Below are 19,866 nucleotides of genomic sequence, written 5' to 3'. Positions count from 1 at the left end.
AACAGAACCCCTGCTGTTTGCCAGCACTGGGTTGAGGCTGTTACATAAGAGCTTACCTGCGAAGCGATTTTATAGACCCATTTTATAGATCGAAAAATTGAGGCTTAGAGAGATAAGGTGACTCGCCCACATTCCACAGACAGCTGTAGATGGAAATGGGGTTTCAACAGGTCTGAAAATTGTCCTGTTTCCCAAAGTAGCCCCCTTGGGGTTGCAGCGCTCTATGCCTGCCCACTCATTGGAAAAGATCTTCATGATGGGAAAGGTTGAAGCTAGGAGAAGGGGATGACAGAAGATGAGATGGTTGGATGGCATCACTGACTCAATGGACATGAACTCGGGCAAACTCTGGGAGATGGTGAAGGACAGGTAAGCCTGGAGTGCTGTAGTCCGTGGGGTTGCAGAGTCGAACAAGACTGAGTGATTGAACAACAACAATATATCTGCCCACTCCATCCATGTCTGGCTCTGAGGGAGGCTTGCCCTGCTGCACTCAGGACTGAGTTATAGGTGTCCACTCTAAGGTACAGATTACTGCCCAGATATGTCTGTCCAGCAGGGGGCAGGAGTGTGCAGGGGTCCACATTCTGATAAAAAGACAAAACCTCCTCCACAGTCCTAGAGGTGTGCAGCTTGAAGACCCTCCTTCGGCTGGCTGTGCAATGACCTGAGAGAGGTCAGATGCTCATTCTCTTAACCAGAGCACAGAAGGGGATAAAAGACTGCGACTCAGCCAGTCTGTGAAGAGTGTCTCATCTGGCAGCACAGGGCTGGTGGCAATGGAAGGACCAGGTACTGGAAGGAGGAAGTAATAAGCTGAAGGCTGGTGGTTACAGTAGGTGCTGCCATCTCTCTGTTCTGGAGGACGGGGACCTCCGTGGTTCTGTATTGTGTCTATATCCTGAGGTCTCTTTAGAACTGGGGCCCGTGCTGCCAAGATCAGGTCCCTGGTACCCACCGTCCGTTGGCTCCCTGGGCAGGATTCTGGGGCAGGTAGCTGAAGTGGGATGGGGCTGGGGATGGGAGGATGAGGAGAAAGATACTCCCAACATCTTTCTTGGAGTTGCCAAGTTTCCTTTGATTTGACCTCATTTGCGGGGGGCGGGGGGGCTTCCTTGGTGGTTCAGATGGTAAAGTGCCTGTCTGCAATGCGGGAGATCCGGGTTTGATCCCTGGGTTGGGAAGATCCCCTGAGAAGGAAATAGCAGCCCACTCCAGTAGTCTTGCCTGGAGAATCTTGCCTGGTAGGCTACAGTCCATGGGGTCACAAAGAGTCGGACACGACTGAGTGACTCCACTTTCTTTCACTTTTTTCTGGGAAATGGTGGGGGGAGGGCTAGAACAAGCTGAAGATGGAAACCCAGAAAAAAGATCTCTTTTTAGGCAGATGCGGGAATAGACACTTAGAGAGCCTTTCCTGAGCTGGAGAGGGTTCCATAAGCAGGTTCACAGGAGGGGGAAGTGCTCCGTGGAGATAGCACAGAGGCCTCAACAATTGCCTGCTCAGAGCTTTAGCTGATACCGTTATCAGAAACCTAAAAGGTGAGCAGAGAAGGGAAGGGGAATAAGCCCCCTCCTGGCTCTCCTGGGTGGGGCTGGGAAGGAGGGGTCCTCTGATCACTCAGAACAGCACTATCTCTAACTCCCCAAGGGCTCGGCTTCTCCTCCAGGCGCTGTCTCACTTGACACCTTGATCTGTTTCCTAACTTTTCCATAAGGTCTCAGACTCCAAGGGAGCCCCGTGGATTTGCTGTTTTCTCCCCAAGCCCATCGCCACTGCTCTTTTCAGGAAGTCTCTGCCTAGAGAAGCAAATGATGCCATCTGGAGTGGATGGCATTGGAGGACTAGTTCTGCAACCAGCCTATTGTTTTTGAGTCGTCCTGAGGAGCCCTTTAAGAAATACACATTCCTCGGCCCCACCCAAGACATAATGAGTCAGACCCTTTGGAGGTGAGGCCCAGGAATTTTATTTTCAACACAGGCTGTGCCCCTAATGTGCCTCAGTTCCAGGATGGAAAGCCACTGATGTCATTCGAGCTCCCGCAGAGTGTGACTCTTGGCTTTCCCATCTGTTTTCTGGGCACTGGTTCCTGCTTAAGAAGCATGTTATCCAGTCCAACAGGTGAGTAGGGAATGATGAATTGGCACTGCTGGGGAGTCTGTTATCATGTTCTTCTTGGGCCTCTGCAGTCACCAAGCAGGGCCCACATACTCAACAGGATGTGTGTGCTAACTCGCTTCAGTCGTGTCCGATTCTTTGCAACCCTATGGAATGCAGCCCACCACCAGGCTCCTCTATCCAAGGGATTCTCCAGGCAAGGATACTGGAGGGCGTTGCCATGCCCTCCTCCAGGGCATCTTCCCAACCCAGGGATTGAACCCTTGTCTCCTGCATTGGCAGGCAGGCTCTTTACCACTAGTACCACCTGGGAAGCCCCGCTCAACAGGACAGGAGTTGGCTATTTATTCCCCAACAACTTGTCTCTCGATTTACTGGCCTGTGGTGCAGAGAACAGAACAAGCTTGGACTCCATAACCGAGTCTTCATTCTGACACTCCCTGGGCTACGACTGCTGTGTCTCAAGCATGTTTGCTAGTGACCCTCATCATACTTCGTGCTTTCCCCACTCCAAGTACACACACACACACACACCCATCTAAGGTCAGTGCACTCTGGTATTGGCTGTCTGCAATTGGAAAATCAGATTATTATAAGAAGATAGAGAGAATTATAGGTGAGAAAAATTAGGAGGCACAAAATGAAAAAAAAGTGTAACAGCTCCAGGGAAAATTTTAATACAGATAGTGCCTAAGAAAATATAGAACTGTGTGTGTCAGCCAAACCTGGAGGTGCGAAGAAAGAAGGTAAATGGGACAGTTTGTGTATAGTTTTGGTTGTAGAGAGAGAGAGAGATGAGATATCTTATCCATGGGCCTTTTAATCAAATCTCCTAGAAGTCAAGCAAGCTGGTTTCAGGAATCTGATCTCATTCTCAAACCCTGGTTTTAGTGTGGTTACAATATTCCTGGAGATGTCCCTGTGAAAAGGCAGCAAATTTAAAATACCTTTTTAAATTTTGTGAGTCCTCTAAAGGTTCCTTTTATAAAACTAAGTGGGGAGGGCGTCAGTTTCCCAGCAGCTGAGGACAGAGAGGGGGCCAAATGCACTCATTCAATAAACTCAGGTGACTCCTATGGGCCTGGCTCTGTTTTGACCTCAAGGAGCACAAAAGTCCATCCCTTCAGAAGTGATCTGAGGCTAGATAAGGTTTAGGAAGAGTGGATAGAGGAGCAAAAAAGGCAGGAACAAATAAAAAAGTGGTTCACATGGGCACTGGACACAGGGAGGCCACAAAGACAGCAGGTGATCCCCAGGGTAGAAGCAAGATGGGAAATGTACCTCCCATAGCTATCCCCAAGACCTCTCATAGGTGCTCCCTGGATCACAGGGAAGGCTTGGCCTGAGCTGTCAACACAAGGCTGAAAATACACTGAATACGCATCAATGTCATTACTCTGAGAGCAGCATCCACAGGCACACCCATGGCAGCCTTCTTGCGCTGAAATGGCCCATCAGTGATGGATGGGGACAGACTGGCTGTGGAAGGTGAGCCTCCAGGGCTAGAAGGACCTGACGCCTCGCTCTATCTTCAGGCCTGGGCACAAACAATCTATTTCTCTTTAAATCTGTCAAGGCTCAGAGATGCTATGACAGTTTCACGCAGAGCTCCTTCTCAGTATGTTTTTACCACCTGCCAAAGAGGTCTCATTTGACCATACAGAATTCCCCATTAAGAAGGAAGCCCATGGACTTTCCAGTAGTTAAGACCGCACTTCCACTACAGGGGTACAGGTTCAATCCCTAGCTGGGGAACCAAGATCCCAAATGCCATGCCATGGGGGCGTGTCCAAAATACGATCAATCAATTAATAAATCTTATATTTAAAAAAAAAAGAAGGGAACCCCTCATGTCTTACTCCACCTCAAACAACACAAAGAAACATCAGCAAAACCCAACCTCCCGGAAAACCCACCACACACTCAGGGATAGGAATGAACACTGGACAAAAATAGAAGCTACGCTATTATACATATTCATACTTTATCAACGTACAAGCGTGTCTATGTACCCAGTCATTGGATTGCCCCAACAACCCATTTTACAGATGAGAAGACTGACCCCCATAAAGATGCAATGATTCGACCCAAGATGCCCAGCTGGTGGGCTATGACCCAGATTCAACTCCATTCCCTAATTTCTTCTAATTTTAGGCTGAACAATCCAAATCGTGAAGAGAGAGATAAGGAACGAATGAGTTGAATCAAACCTACAAGTGGTGGATGAGTTGGAAGAATATCTTCTTTACTGTTTTTTTTTTTTTTTTAATCAGGTTGACTCCTTTCCCAAAGCACTCCTCCCTGCCCCCAAGTTTTCTGACCAAGAACAGAGCTTACTTTGTGCAATGGCCATGACTCCAGAGAGGGGGGTCATGATGAGGTTTTGAGATTGCTGGGGATTGTGGTGGGACAGGCTGTGGATATTCGTCAAGGTGCTGACAGGGGGCAAACCTCCTCCCGAGACTGAGATCTGCTGGAGAGAAAAAACAAGAGCGGCATGAGTGGAACCCAGGAAAGAGCAGTGTCCAAAATGACATCGCTTAGCAATTCCTTGGCACAGCTAAATCACTGGTGCATTCATGCATTCATTCAGTAACAATTATTAAGCACCAACTGAGGGACAGGCACTGTTCTAGATGCAGAGGAGAGAGAAGTAAGTAATATTGACCATAATCCCTTCCCTCATGTGCATTTTTGTTGATTTCCTTTGAATCACCAGCCTGTCTTAGAGATTCTTCAGCCCACGTGTGTGATATGATTGTCACTGGTTCATGTTGGCAATGGTTCTGGAAAGAGACTCACAGATTTAGAGAATGAGCTTATGGTTCTCAGGAGGGGAGGAGGCTGGGAAGGATCAGTTACGGAGTTGGGGATGGACATGTACACACTGCTATATTTAAAATGGATAACCAACAAAGTCCTACTGTGTAGCACAGGGATCTCTGCTCAATGTTATAAGTCAGTCTGGATGGGAGGGGAGTTTGGGGGAGAATGGATACATGGATATGTATGGCTGAGCCCCTCTGCTGTCCACCTGAAACTGTTACAACATTGTTAACTAGGGGTACTCCAATGTAAAAGAAAAAAGTTTAAAAAATGAAATTAAAAAGAAAAAAAGGAAAGAAAGTATCCTCTGTTCTGCTCTATGCTGTCTATATTATTGGGTGCTAAAAATACATGATTGCTACAAATAATAACTGGAGAAATGCCCTGGGGTTCCCTAGTGGAGCAGATTAGGGCCCAGGTCTAGAGCCTAGAGTACATGGAAGCTTTCACTGAGTACAGGATCTGGGAAACACTACTCATGGATTAACTCACAAACCTCACTATACCCGTGAGGCAGAGGCTTCTGCCATTCCCATTTCACGAACGAAAAAACAGGCTCAGAGTAGACATGCATATTACCTGAGAACCAACAACCAACAATCTAATAAGTGATACCTCTGCTATTCCAACCTAGGTCTGTCTGACTCTAAAATTCAAGTTCTTACCTTTTACAGAGGGCTCTTCCCCTGCAATTATTACTAAGGTCTGTCTGGGGGAGATCAGTCATTATCCATTATTGGGCTTCTCTGCTTTTCTCAAATCTCTACTCTACATTAAAAACAAACATCCCCTCCACTTTTTTTTTCTTTCAAGGAGCTACTATCGTGATGACAAAGCTACTAAATAAGGCTTGGTCCCAGGTACTCCCACTCTGTTTCATCATTATATTTTAACGACAGATTAGTAAGAGAAAGCTACTGAGTTCTGTGTATTTTATCCAAGGCCACTCTGATTCCTTTTATTAAGGATTGAATCCTTTCATTTATTCCTGATAGTGTCTTTTCCTTAATGACTATCATTTTCCCGAGTGTATATATAATGGCATTGCAAGCATATAATGCTAAAAAGGTCTCTCCTCCTTGCTAGTGGTAATATGTCTATGTGTCATATTGCATGGGTTAGAACTTTCTGAATAGTATTAACCAGTAACAGATGTAATAGACATGCTTAATTTGATTCTATGTTATCAGAAACACTTCCACTATTTCCCCGTGAATTACAAGGAGCTTTCAGTTCTACACACACACACACATACACACAACATACTTTTATTCATGATTAAGTAGCTTACTTTTTGCGGTTTTAAAATAATTTTAAAAATTATTACTAAGAAAGGACTGTTCCCCCCTCACTCTGAACTAACCCAGACATTCTTGATGGCACCAGGAATGCTCACAGGTGGCTTAGGGTTGGGATACATACATCAGATGTTTGAGTCACCTTTTCCTTGTGTCCCAGAGCTCCTCAGATTATAGCTCTCACACCAGTACTCCTGGAAGACACTATCTCCTGCCTGCCCTTCTGATCAATCCCATAGCTTCCAAAGTGAATTTGAAAAAGAAAGAAAGAAAGAAAGAAAAAAAACCCAAACAGGTTTGTTTGTGTTTTTAAAATGAGCATCACTTTGTGAGTTAGGGGGCACGTGACCAAGAAGGAATTCTGACCACATCAAACAAGAGAGAACCAGCTTGTTTGCCGGACTTGTTTTTCAAAATGTCAGAGTCATAAAAAAAAAAAAAAAATCAGTGACCTGCCTTCAGACTCTCTTGAGTAATGCAGTCCTTTGCAGAAAGTCAATGGAGTGACAGTAATCTCTGCCATTTCAATGTTTGGTTTCAATGGTGAAAGAGAAAAGTAGGTGCTGATAATAAAAACAAAACGTGTATGGCTTTAGTGTTGCTTTTCTTTAAACCATTCATGTAAAGCAGAATTTTCTTTTCAGTTGGAGGATGCTTGCTTTGCTATGCTGTGTTGCCTTCTGCTCTGCAACAGTGTGACTCAGCTGTAAGTGCTCATTTAGCCCCGCCTCCTTGAGCCTCTGTGCCCCACCCCCAGCCTTAATGTTTCTAAAGTGCTTTCACTGATTGTCCTCAATAGATAAGGACACATGTAGGAAGCCATTATGATCATTGCCCTGTTTTACAGATTAAGAGGGGCTTCCCGTGTGGCTCAGTCTGTAAAGAATCTGCCTGCAATGCAGGAGACCAGGGTTCAGTCCCTGGGTTGGGAAGATCCCCTGAGAAGGGAATGGCAACCCACGCCAGTATTCTTGCCTGGAGAATCCCATGGACAGAGGAGCCTGGCGGGCTACGGTCCATGGTGTGGCAAGAGTTGGACATGACTGAGCAACTAAACCACTGCCACAGAACAAGGAAACTGAGCCTCCAAAGAGTCGAGAGAGAAGCTCTGTGTCACCTGACTAGCAAGCAAGGAAGCCAGAATCCAGACCCAGCTTTGCTGGACCCCCAATTCTATTTCCTTCCTATTTGGGCGATCACCTTGGTCAAGTTCCTTCCTACTCTAAAATGCAACCATTGGGACTTCCTGGGTGGTCCAGTGGTTAAAACTTCACCTTCCAATGCAGGGGTTGCAGGTTCCATCCCTGGTTAGGGGACTAAGATCCCAGATGCCTCGAGGCCAAAAAAAAAAAAAAAAGAAAAGGTAACAAATTCAATAAAGACTTTAAAAATGATCCACATCAAAAAAAAGAGAAAAAATGAATGTCATAAAAACAATGGATAAAACGCAACCATCACCTCTTTGCCTCCAGAACTGATGGAAGACAGGGAGCTGCCAAGAGTATCAGTCACCATCCTCACAGGGTAATCTGGAGAGTGTGGATGGTATCAGCGTTGCCTTCTGCACTCCTTTGCTGTGTGCCTCACATGCCTACTGCTTATGCGGTTGATACTGTTACCCCTCCTTTGCAGACAAGGGAACGGAAGTTTGGAGAAATTAAGAAATGTGCGCAAGTGGTACATTGGCCATGAAGGGCAGGCGATCTGCCTCTAGGGCTGAGCTTTTCACCATGGGGGTCTGTTGCTTTGATGCCGTGAGAGTATCAGGTGTGTGCTTTTCTAAAACACAAGGTTCAAAACTCACAGACTGCAACCTGAAAGCTGGCCAGCTCTTTGTGGACGTGTGTCACTCGGGAATGGGATGGGGTCCCTGGAGTGCAAAAGAAAGCTCAAATGGGTCACCCTTGTTTCCAAAACCAATACCTGGGGGATGATTTCAAATGCACATTCTACTTGAAGTCAGCACACAGAGACTGCCATTCCCTGGCTGGGGCTCACCCCCAAAACAGCAGAATTACAAGCAATCCTCGCCCCACCCTGATGACGCAGGCATTGTTATCCCCCATTTTCCAGATGAGGAAACTGAAATTAGGCAACGTCCATCCTTCGGCTGATAAACAACACAGCCCAAGACATGGGCACACTGGTTCCCTTGCTGGCGTTATTTTTAACCATCCTCTCCACTCCTGTCTTTGGTGGACCAAGATCTGCGATGGGCTCATTACATATTAACCAAAAACAGACTCCTGAATTTGGGCATCCAGCGATAGTGACATAACATACGAGCCAGGGTGTTGGAAACTAGTGAAAAGCTGGTCGCTGCAAACAAGCTTCCAGGTGTTTGCTAACGTTGAGGTGTGCTGTCCTGGTCAATCATCAATCCAATAACAGACTGCCCATTAGGGCGCTGTCGAGCAGAAGAGGAAGAAAAGAGCGTGTCCTGAGGCTGCCTGTGGAGCGCCCCAGCCTGGGCGAGGCCGTTCACTTCTCAGGAGGAAGGAAAGAAGGGCTCACAGGGAAACACCAAGGACCTTCAAGCAACAGGAGAGGTCTCCCTCTACATGTCCTCCACTGGGAAGCCATGATCTCTCCCTCAAGGCGCCCCCTCCTCCGGGGAAGTCTGGGCAATCCTTGGGTCTCCCGAGGCAGCCAAAGAAGAAGCTTAAGGGATGAGGGGTGGGCAAGGGGGCTGCAAATGCCTCCCATGGAAGCATCTTTTTTTTTTTCCCCATAGAAGCATCTTTGTCTCCTGTTGCAGAGCCCACGACCAGGAAGTCATCGGCTCAGGTCCCCAGACCAGAGTTGGCACTCCCCTCGGAAACTACACTTTGTTTTTCCTCCAGGGAGCTGGGGACTCAATCACCTATGACTCACCATTCCTGTGTTGCCTACACGGTGCACACGTCAAGGTCTAAAATGGCCTCGCTTCCCTGCCCTGCCCCCCACCTGCCTCTGGGTCAGACACCTTGAGGGTGCAGGGTGCCACCTCGGGCTCGGAAGCCAGGAATCCGCAGCTCCTCCCTCCCCCGAAACACAGAGCATGACCCGAAGAGTCAACTTTTCCACATCCTAGCCTTCCCAGTGTCGTCACGCTCGTGTTGTCTCGGAAGCCACCCTCCCCGGGGTGCGCTGGTGTTGCTTGCGGCTTAGAACCTTGAAAATTCAGCATCAGCTAGACTATTCCTCACCGGGGTGCTCAGCTGACATCTGAGAGGGTAGGCTGTGGTTACTGGTAGAGAAAACGTCATTGAGGGGAAAATAATACTGATATTCACCTAAGAACCACCATGCTGTCATTCACTGAATATTTACCGTCCCAAACACAGTGCTGAGTACCTCTCATGTTATCATATTTGTTCCGCCAACAACCCTAGTGTTATTACCCACATTTTATAGACGAGAAAGAAAGAGCTTAGAACCTGGCCAAGGCTACATGGCTATTAAGTGCCGGAGCTGGGATTGGAACCCGGTCATTGCAAACTTCAAAGTCGGTATTTCCCACTCTCCCCCCAATAAGCACTGCCCCACCCTACACACCGTTCTGTGTTATGATCTTCATGGGCGCCCAGTGGCCTTCAAAACCCCAGGGCCAGAAGCTTCACCACCTTCCGCCACCCACTCAATCCTGACTTCACTCACCCTCCTGGGCAGCATCAGGAGAGTGCTGAAGAGAAAGGCGGGGTGGGGGGCTTGTTTCAAAGTGAGGTGCTCCCTGGGTTAAAAAATCTGGCTTTGGAGGCCCTGGGTTGGTTGAGGGGGGGTGGGGATGAATGAACATTTTTATCAACTTAAATGTCACTGGCAGCCCCAAAACAAACAGGGTCCCACCCGGCTTGCTCCTTTATGAGGCATTCAATCAATAAAATGAGAGCAGGGCTCTGTCAGATTTATTGGCTGGGTTCAAACCGAACACCTCTTCCACCCGCTGGAGGCTGGGTCACTGGCTCTCCCTTTCCGTTCCAACTCTGGACGGCCCCCATTTTCCCCTGTGGGGCTACAATGGTTCATTGTTTCAGGCAGGCCTTGTGAGAAGTTGTGTTTGTTTTGCCTCTTATCTTATCAGCTCCAGAGCTACAATGGCCCAGGTGTACTCACCATTTTACCATCAGGTGAGAGGAGATTGTGGCCCGGGTCCAGGCTGGCTGGAGAGACTTGCTGTAAAACCGACTGGCTAGTCACCAGGGCGCTGTTGCCATGGTGACTGATTGTTGAGGAGGAAGTGACCTCATTGCTTCCCTGCTGGCTGTAGCGCACTCCTGCAAAACAAGGCAGACCCAACAGCGGAATATTAGTGCCACCTGACTCCCCGGGATCACTTGTTTTCTAGGGTAGCCGACAAGGAGGGAAAACACTGCCGCCTTTCCCCTGTCTGTGAGACATATCAGCTGTCTTTCTCTAGGGCAGAGGTTGCTCGGCCTCTGTTTGAAGTCTGGAATGGAAGCTCCATGAGGGCAGCCTGTTTTTATTCTGTGTTTTGTTCCTTGCTGTATTCTCTTGGTGGTTGTTGTTTACTTGCTAGGTCACGTTTGATTCTTTTGCGACTCCACGGACTATAGCCTGCTGGGCTCCTCTATCTGTGGGATTTTCCAAGCAAGTATACTGGAGTAGGTTGCCCTTTTCTTCTCCAAGGGACCTTCCCGATCCAAGGATTGAACCTGTGTCTCCTGCACTGGCAGACAGATTCTTTACCACTGAGCCACCTGGGAAGCCCAGCCCCTTCTCTTGGTAGCCACAAGATAAACACATCGAATGAACGAATGAATGGATTCCACTTCTTGTTGTTTCTACATAGTGCTTTTAGGTTTTAGGGGCTTTCCCTTCCCAGCTGGAGTATTTCTTTTGCTCTTCAAAATGCCTTTTAGAAATGTTTCCCTGGCATTGCTTGGCTATGTAGGGCTGCAGAGTATGAGCTGACAGATTTTACAGAGAGGCCCTGGCCCAGCAACCCTTGAAAGTGAAATGGCTCCGTCGTGTCCAACGCTTTGTGACCCCATGGACTGTAGTCCATGGCATTCTCCAGGCCAGAATACTTGAGTGGGTAGCCTTTTCCCTTCTCCAGGGGATCTTCCCAACCCAGGGATCGAACCCAGGTCTCCTGCATTGCAGGCGGATTCTTGACCAGCTGAGCCACAGGGGAAGCCCGAGAATGCTGGAATGGGTAGCCTATCCCTTCTGCAGTGGATCTTCCTGACCCAGGAATAGACCTGGGGTCTCCTGCTTTGCAGGCGGATTCTTTACCAACTGAGCTATCAGGGAAGCCGTGACCCTTGTAAGGGCCACAGCAAAAGGCATCATTCTGTGTACCACCATTCCGGCCAAGGCCCAGTGACCGATGGGACACCAGCAGAGCAGAACGGGGCCAGAGCTGTAGCTAGGACTCTCTGGTCCTGGAACTCACATTCCTTCAGTGGGGTCCCCTTTGGCTGACTTCCAGGGCCCAGGAGACGGTGTGTCTGCCCAGAGGTGGGGCAGGCAGCACCCATAGGCAGGAAGTGAGTACCTAGTAGACCACTGCTGTTTGGTCTGCAAGGGAGGGGAGAAGCAAGCATGTGTACAGCCTCGCTGCTCTGACTCTCCCTCTCGCTCAGGAACCAAAATGCGAGTCTGTGTTCAGGAAAGGGACAGTGCTGGGCAGAGACCCAGCAACTGGAGGAAGCTGAAGTGGGAAGAGAGCCTGGAGCCAGTGAGCAGAGTTCAAGTCCTGCTTGATGTGCCCCTGAAACAGTCAGAGACAAAGCCGAGGGGGAAGCCAGGCCCTCCTGCCCTAAGCTCAAAGCTGAGAAAGACCACGCTCTGATTTGCTGCCTTGGATTTGACAGAAAGGTTTAGGGGACCCTGTTCCTATCTGCAAGAGACAGAGACCAGACGCCTAAGGGATCATTTGGCATGGAGGGCCAAATTCTCCTTCATTTCTCCTTCCGCCCAGTCCCCCAGGATGAACATCACTGCATCAAGCATCCAAGTTCCGTTGGTCCGCTCACCCCCTGTCCTGCCTCTGGCCCCCAGGGCAGCCCCCCGCACCTGCTCGAGGAGGCTACAAAAGTCCCCCTGGGAGCCAGGCAGGGCTGCCATAACCAGTAGCCTGGAATTCACCAAGACGGAGCTTGCCAAGAGGAGACCCAAACCAGTTTTCCTTGGATTGTTCGAAGGACGTTCCCCAAGGCTGAAATGACCTAGAGCTTAAGAAGGGTGGGGAGAAAACAAACACACGCTAGGGCAGGAGTCTAACCTTCAAGAGCAGCTTGTCGGACTACAAAGCAGTTTGATGCGTGTTCTGTGTGTGTGCTTCTTCTGTCAGTGGTTTCCTTTGATTCAAGGGGCTGCTGATGGAGGTGGTGTCAGCAGCAGGACAACACTGGAATTCAGTAGTTATAGGGCTGGGGTACTATATTTTAGGGTGAACAGGGGCCATGATGTTCAAAGGAATAAAGGAAGACCTCCACGTCTCCAAACCAACATCTCCTGCCCTGTCTGTCTGCCTCTGCACCTATCCGCAGTTCCTAGGTCTCATCGCCACTACCCTCTACTCCATCCCACTGGGTTAAATTAGGTCCTTTTGCTCCGCTCATATCTGCCCCTGGGTTCCCAGCAGGATGCTTACCTAGGAGAAGAGAGATCTGAAACTTTGTGAGCTCAGTAGGCAGCTGGGCCCACAGGAAAAGGGGGGAGGCAGATTTCAAATCAATAAAAGAAAGGGTTTTCTAACGAGGAGGGCTAATGGGAAGATTGTGTGCTCTGGAGCGGGACAAACTTGGATTTCAATCCTAACTTTGCTCTTAACAGATGTGTGATCTTGGGGAAATCACTTCTCTCTGTGGTTCAGTTTCCTCTCGTAAAATGAAGAGATCGCTTCCTTAATATGGCTAGTCTGGATCAGAAATAACATCTAGGAAACTCCTCGTAGAATGTCAAATAAATAGCACCCATGGCTTGGGATCCTACAGGAAGGGAGCTGGTGTAGGGGTGGACTCAAAGATATTTGTCCTAAGACTCCAGAATTCTGGACAATGGAGGGTAGACTCTAAGTCCTGAATGGAATTAGCTTCCCACGGAGAATCATTCCCAAAGAATCGGACTCTGCTGCAACCACTGATGCTTCGTCCTGGAAGCAACTTGGGAGGGAGGCCTGGCCCCTGCCCGCTTGTTCTTTCCTTTCAGAGAAAATGGACTTCACCCTACTTTTCTCCCACTTCCTCTGACTCCCTGACCAGCTATTTACCTCCCCAAGATGCTCTGCTCCTGAGAGTGTAGTGATAACGCGGGGAGTCAGGTGCGTTTTCACCTCCCAGCTTGTCCCCTTCATCGATTTGGTCTCAAGTCAAACAGACGCTCGCTTTCCCCTATTTAATTTGGCTGAAGGAAGAGGGCCAGTCCTCAGACAATCAAATATGGGTTACGGGGAGACTTCTCCCCTACCCCCAGGCTACATAATTATTTATTTAAAAATAATTAACCAAAGGTATCCACCGGAAACAAAAGCCTGCTTTACATGGGAGCCTGGCAGGAGGGAGGTGAGAGCCATTTGTTAGAATCCAGGCGGTATAGCCCAAGGCTGCGGCGCTTTGCAGTCCGCGTTTTCTCCCCTAGCAGAACTTCATTATGGGAGAAATGTAACAGGGAGATGCTCTCTCGAAAAGCAGGTGGGCCTAGACCTCCGCACCCTCCTTGAAGGACCTCTGGTTAAGAGACAGTGTCTGGCTGGGAACTAGGGGATCTCTGTTTTGAGCTCAGCTCTGCCATCAGTGTTTTGGGTGAGCTCCAGGCCCCCCCCTTCAGCTCTCAGTCAGAGGACTGCCTGGTTTGGTGTGGGGGGCGGGAGGGGCTTTTACCACTGCAAAGTGGGATGGGAAGCAGGTGATTTTTTTCAAGTATCACAATATTTATTGATAGATACAAGTATATAAAATCAGAGCATGAACATGACCCGATAAATTAAGCAGACTTATTTCAATACCATATGCTAAGAGTGAAAGTGTTAGTGGCTCAGTCATGACAGACTCTCTGCGACCCCATGGACTGTAGCCCGCCGCCAGGCTCTCTCCAGACAAGAGTATTGGAGTGGGTTGCCATTTCCTTCTCCAGGGGATCTTGCCGACCTAAGGACTGAACCTGGGTCTTCTGCATTGCAGGCAGATTCTTTACTGTCTAAGCCACCAGGAAACCCACTGCTAAGAGGGTTCAAAGTCTCACATTTGTTTCACACCTACAAAGACCACTTTAAGGGCATTTATTATGATCTTTCAAAACTGATCAGTTCTGTGCAAGGAAACCATGTTTCTTTTAAAAAGACTTGCACGCTTGCTCAGGCTCAAGGATATTAAAATGTAGCACATAAAGCCCATTACTAGAGGTAGAAATACCTCTACCAATAGTGGCACTAGTGGTAGACCCCAGCGGAGGGCATAGCAACTCATTCCAGTATTCTTGCCTGGAGAATCCCATGGACAGAGGAGCCTGGCAGGCTGCTGTCTATGGGGTCGCAGAGTCAGACGCGACTGAGTGACTAAGCACAGCACAGTGGTAAAGAACCCACCTGCCCACCCAGGAAACATAAGAGACCGGGGTTCAATACCTGAGTCGGCAAGATCCCCTGGAGGAGGTCATGGCAACCCACCAGTATTCTTGCCTGGAGAATCCCATGGACAGGGAAGCCTGGTAGGCTACAGTCCATAGGGTTGCAAAGAATCAGACGTGACTAAAGCATCTTAGTACGCACGTGCACTTGCCCAGGCTCAAGGATATTAAAATCTAGCACATAAAGCCCATTACTAGAGGTAGAAATACAGGCAATATACTATTACAGCAACAAACATCTATTACAGTTAAGAATTTTTCTGTAACAGCCAAATGGATAATCAAATATTGCAACAACCTGCTCCAGGGGCACCTGTAACTTTTCCTGCTGATGCTTCTCTCACCAGGAATTTGGCAATCACTCAGGCTCCTGAGAGGGAGGCCGTAATGAGCCAGCTGCCTTAAAAGGGGATGCCGAGGTGAAGGGTAATATCACAAGGTCTCTGCTCCCGGCAAGACCAGCCATGTGTTCTTCTTAGAGGATGGAGAGGCCAGGTCCTTGTGTATTTCACAAACTCAGAAGAGGGCTCGAAAGGAAAACCAAAGTAGAATAGGCTCTGGTGCCAGGTGACCGAGGTTTAGATCCTGATTCTACCACATAAGAGCTGTGTGACCTTGGGGGAATTACTTAACCTCTCTGATCTTTGGTTTCCTTATTGTTAACAATTTCCATCTCTTCAGTGACTAGGGAAAAGACTGGATGTGTTAATGGCTGTGAAATTGCCCAGATCATGTTTGGCATATAACAGTTACTCGAGACACATCTGTTCCTCCTGTGGGGAGATGGTCTTTGTCTAAAAGGCATTTTTAGGAAGATTGAGTTTACAGAACTCAGAACTTCATTGAGCACCTATTCTGTGCCAGGCACTGTGGCAGGAAGCCTGGAAGAAGTGGAATGGCATCTTCCCTTCTCTGAAAATGAACATATGATGCTCTGGTTTAACAGTGGCTGGCTAAAGGTGCTAGGCAGATAGCCACAGAGCTCCCACAGGAGCAATGAGAAGGCCAGAGAGTGGCCACGTATTTTCCACTCAGTTCCTGGTTTCAATTCAGTTAATCGTCCACATCCCCTTCACTGGCCCTAAGAACCACAGCAAGTGTGTCCAGCAGCAAATTCTGGTATCTAGAGACATCCAGTACTTTGGCCACCTCATGCGAAGAGTTGACTCATTGGAAAAAACTCTGATGCTGGGAGGGATTGGGGGCAGGAGGAGAAGGGGACGACAGAGGATGAGATGGCTGGATGGCATCACCGACTCGATGGACGTGAGTCTGAGTGAACTCCGGGAGTTGGTGATGGACAGGGAGGCCTGGCGTGCTGCGATTCATGGGGTCACAAAGAGTCGGACACGACTGAGCGACTGAACTGAACTGAACTGAGAGACATCCCTGAGGCCTTGGTGAGGAGGTGTCTACTCTCGCCTGTTTCCGGTCCTCAGCATCATGGGAGATGATGCTGTTTCTGAATTGCCAAAAGCATGTGGGACAGAGGCAAATCACTTGATTTCTATCCAGTATGGCTGCAAGCTTATGGTTTCAGAAGCCAGCCTCTCTCCATGCCCTGCATTCCTGCACCCACACCCATCTCCAGGGCACTCTTCACATTGTTGCACGTCGGGATTTCTTTCTAGAACAAAACTGCACCATCGCACTGCCCTGTTTGGACACTTACCACTGCTCTTCACTCCCTCCTGGAAAAGCCCCTACGCCTTGAGACTGGCAGAACTGGGCCACTACGACTCCATTCTGCCTTATTTGTATCATCTGTCACCACATCCCAGACAGTCATGTCAGAACCCTGCCATCTCCTGCCTCCGTGCCTTTGCTTATGCTGTTCCCTGTGTCTGGAATGCTCTTCCATTCTTCTCCATGCCCCATCCTTTAAGCAGGCTAAATGTCACCTCTTCTGTGAAGTTCTCCTTGATTCATCCTAGTAGTTGTCTGTTCTATCCTTTGTATTGTACATGCAGTAGTGACTCTGACAGCAGAGGCTGGTCACCTGCACAGAAGTGTTTGGATGATATGTTTCCTTCTCTCTCTCTTAAAGGAAGAGATGACTTTTTACTCATTCGTGCATCCTCAGAACCTAGCAGAGCAGCTGATGTGTGAATATTCACTGAATGAGAGAATAAGCCCTCAGGCGCTTTGAGCATCCCAGCCCCCGAACATGGGAGGATCCCTTCTGGCAGAAGGACAAAATACAGTCAGTGCTGTGCTTAATATTGGTACTAAAAGTGTGGATTGGAGGAATTCCCTGGCAGTCCAGTGGTTAGGATGCTGTGATTTCACTATCCAGGGCGTGGGTTCAATCCTTGATTGGGGAACTAAGATCTCGCAAGCTTTGTGTCAAGGCCAAATTAAACAAAAGTATGGATTGACTCTGGGCTTCCCTGGTGGCTCAGATGGTAAAGAATCTGCCTACAATGCAGGAGACCCAGGTTCAATCCCTGGGTTGGGAAGATCCCCTGGAGGAGGGAATGGCAACCCACTCCAGTTTTCTTGCCTGGAGAATCCCATGGACAGAGGAGCCTGGTGGCGGACTACAGTCCAGGGGGTTGCACAGAGTTGGACACGACTGAGCAACTAACACACACGCAAGGACGGGCTTCAATTCTATTGATATATTAGGGAATAACTTGAGTGTAACATCAATTTCAGAAATCTGTATCCAGCTGAATGGAGCCACAATAGAGAAACCCTACAGTCTTTTTTAAAGCTTTTTTTAAAAAAATTGAAGCATCATTGATTTACAGTGTCCTGTTAATTTCTGCTGTACAGTAAAGTGACTTAGTTAGATACATTCTTTTCTATATTATTTTCCATTCTGGGTTATCCCAGGATATTGAGTAGAGTTCCCTGAGCTAAACAGTAGGACCTTGTTTATCCATTCACATAGGAATACACTAAAAGCACACACACACACACACACATTCTCACACGCTTCAAACATGTCAGTTCACGGCATGTGCCATAGCCGCATCCGTCCACATCATTTGAAGTTACAACTTTCCTTCCGATTTCAGATAAGTCTCTGCCCACCACCTCAATAATTCACCAGCTTCGCTGCTTCTGACACCCACTTCAACAGGCAAACTTCAGAACTTTCTCAAGGTAAAATGCCATATTTATTGTTGTACAGTGTTTATGTATTTCCTAAGCATTTAACAGGTGTAAAACTGCTAATGTTTTTTTTATTAGACTCTTATCTTTTTTAAAAGGTGTCACTGACGAAGTTTTTGAGTATTGTGCCCTTAACCCTATTTTTTCCCATAAGCACTGCAAGTTTTATTGTGTGACCTTGCAAAGCACGGTCGTTTTTATGATGCGTGTGTTGGGTTCTAGAGAACTGAATGTGCCCCTGTCTTCAAAGATGGATGCAACTGCCTGTCAGGAGGACCTTGGGGAGGAGCTGCCTAGGGTGTAATTAACCACAGGAACTTTCCATACCAGTGCCTCAGGAGCTTAGAACTACCCCCACAGAGCCCTCCGTGTCTAATCTAGCTCTCCACGAGTTTCAAAAAACAGTTTAGGAGTTTGGGATTAACATACACACACTGCTAAATACAAATGAGATAAGCAACAAGGACCTACTGAATAGCGCAGGGAACTATACCCAATATTTTGTAATAACCTATAGGGGAGAAAACTGAAAAAGAATATATGTATGTACTACCGAATCACTTTGCTGTGCACCCAAAACTAACGCAAAATTGTAAAATAACTATACTTAATTTTTTTTTTGTCTGTCCCATGTACCCTTTATTTACAAAGTCCTTCCACAATTCCTCTTCTATCCCATCAACTCTAGGAGGAAGAAAGTAGACAGGACTTATCTAGACTGGATGCATAAAGCCGAGTCTTGTGGCTCCAGAGAGCCAGGGCACCATGCTGCTCAGGATGAGCTAGGGCAAAGTGCCGTCTTTCTCTGCTCTCGACCCCCCACCTTCTGTCTCACGTAGTCCGTTCAACAGCAGGGTCTAACCTGACCATCTCCTCCCATTTGTCAAAACTTTGTTCTTTATACGTCAGTTTTTCTGTGCGTGTGTGCAGTCACTCAGTGTTGTTCAACTATTTGTGACCCCAGGGACCGTAGCCCGCCAGGCTCCTCTGTCCATGGATTCTCCAGGCAAGAATACTGAAGCGGGTTGCCATTTCCTCCTCCAGGGGATCTTCCTGACCTGGGGATCAAATCTGTATATCCTGCAGCTTCTGCACTGGCATGTAGATTTTTTTTTTTTTTTTAACCACCGAGCCACCTGGGAAGCTCACTTCAATTTTTTTAAATGGTGAGAAAAAAAAAAAAAAACAGTTGAGACCCCAATTCCACAATTCTAGAAATCAACTGGGCACCAGTGTCCAGCCACTTTAAACTCATACTCTGCCTCTCTGCTTTGACTTTCTGATGATTCCTGGCCTGTCAATTTCTGGGCCTCAACATTTTTGTCCATAACCTAGGCATACAGATCTCCCTTCCTCAGAAGCCAGAATGATAAATGAATAAAATGAAGTTAGGAAACATATATATATAAAGTTAGCAAAGCTCTGGGTTTTCCTGGAAAAGAAAATGCTGGGCAAACAAAAGAGCAGGGTCAGTTTAGAAAGTATGACCAGAATTGCTCTTTATAAAAAGAAGCAAAAAGGTGGGGTCTCCTGGGCAGTGAGAGGCTCAGCTTGACCCCATGTGGCCTTTGACCCCGAAGCCTGGGGGACCTTTTCACTGGGGTCTGTGAGCTGCACCCAGAATCTGGTGGGATGCCTTTCACCCTTGACATTTCCAAGCCAATCACCCATCCCTGATAATGCAGGAATGTTCCTCCGGCTGGTGGATCTCTGCCAGCTCAAGGGCTCGTCTCAGCCACCGACAGAGTAAACATTACTCAACCGACCAGGGCCCTGTCACACACATTCTTCCCCTGTGTTCCTAACCTCATGCAGAGCGCAGCCCGGCCCTGTCGGGTCTGGAAATGGGAATCGAAAAATCAGGCAGGAGCAAGAGTGCAGAGGAGAAAGAGCTTCCAAAAAGGAAACAACCGCGTCCATCAATTATA

General features: G+C 48.0%; 1 protein-coding gene across 5 annotated transcripts in view; it reads right to left on the bottom strand.

Moving 5' to 3' along the window:
- The window catches only part of HNF1B (HNF1 homeobox B), a 62,860-nt gene that overhangs the window by 13,555 nt on the left and 29,439 nt on the right, over nt 1-19,866 (bottom strand). For 3 of the 5 annotated variants that reach the window (XM_040244085.1, XM_040244089.1, XM_040244087.1), the window contains exons 5-6: nt 10,340-10,500; nt 4,458-4,593 (exon numbers count right to left, since the gene is read on the bottom strand). In XM_040244085.1, coding sequence (XP_040100019.1) covers nt 4,458-4,593; nt 10,340-10,500 — 297 coding nt within the window. The remainder of the gene's footprint in view (nt 1-4,457; nt 4,594-10,339; nt 10,501-19,866) is intronic. The other 2 variants (XM_040244088.1, XM_040244086.1) reach the window with 1 other exon arrangement.

The sequence above is a fragment of the Oryx dammah genome, unplaced genomic scaffold (assembly GCF_014754425.2).
Source record: "Oryx dammah isolate SB20612 unplaced genomic scaffold, SCBI_Odam_1.1 HiC_scaffold_8, whole genome shotgun sequence".
In the NCBI taxonomy this organism is placed as follows: Eukaryota; Metazoa; Chordata; class Mammalia; order Artiodactyla; family Bovidae; genus Oryx; species Oryx dammah.
This window is presented reverse-complemented; position numbering and strand designations above follow the sequence as displayed.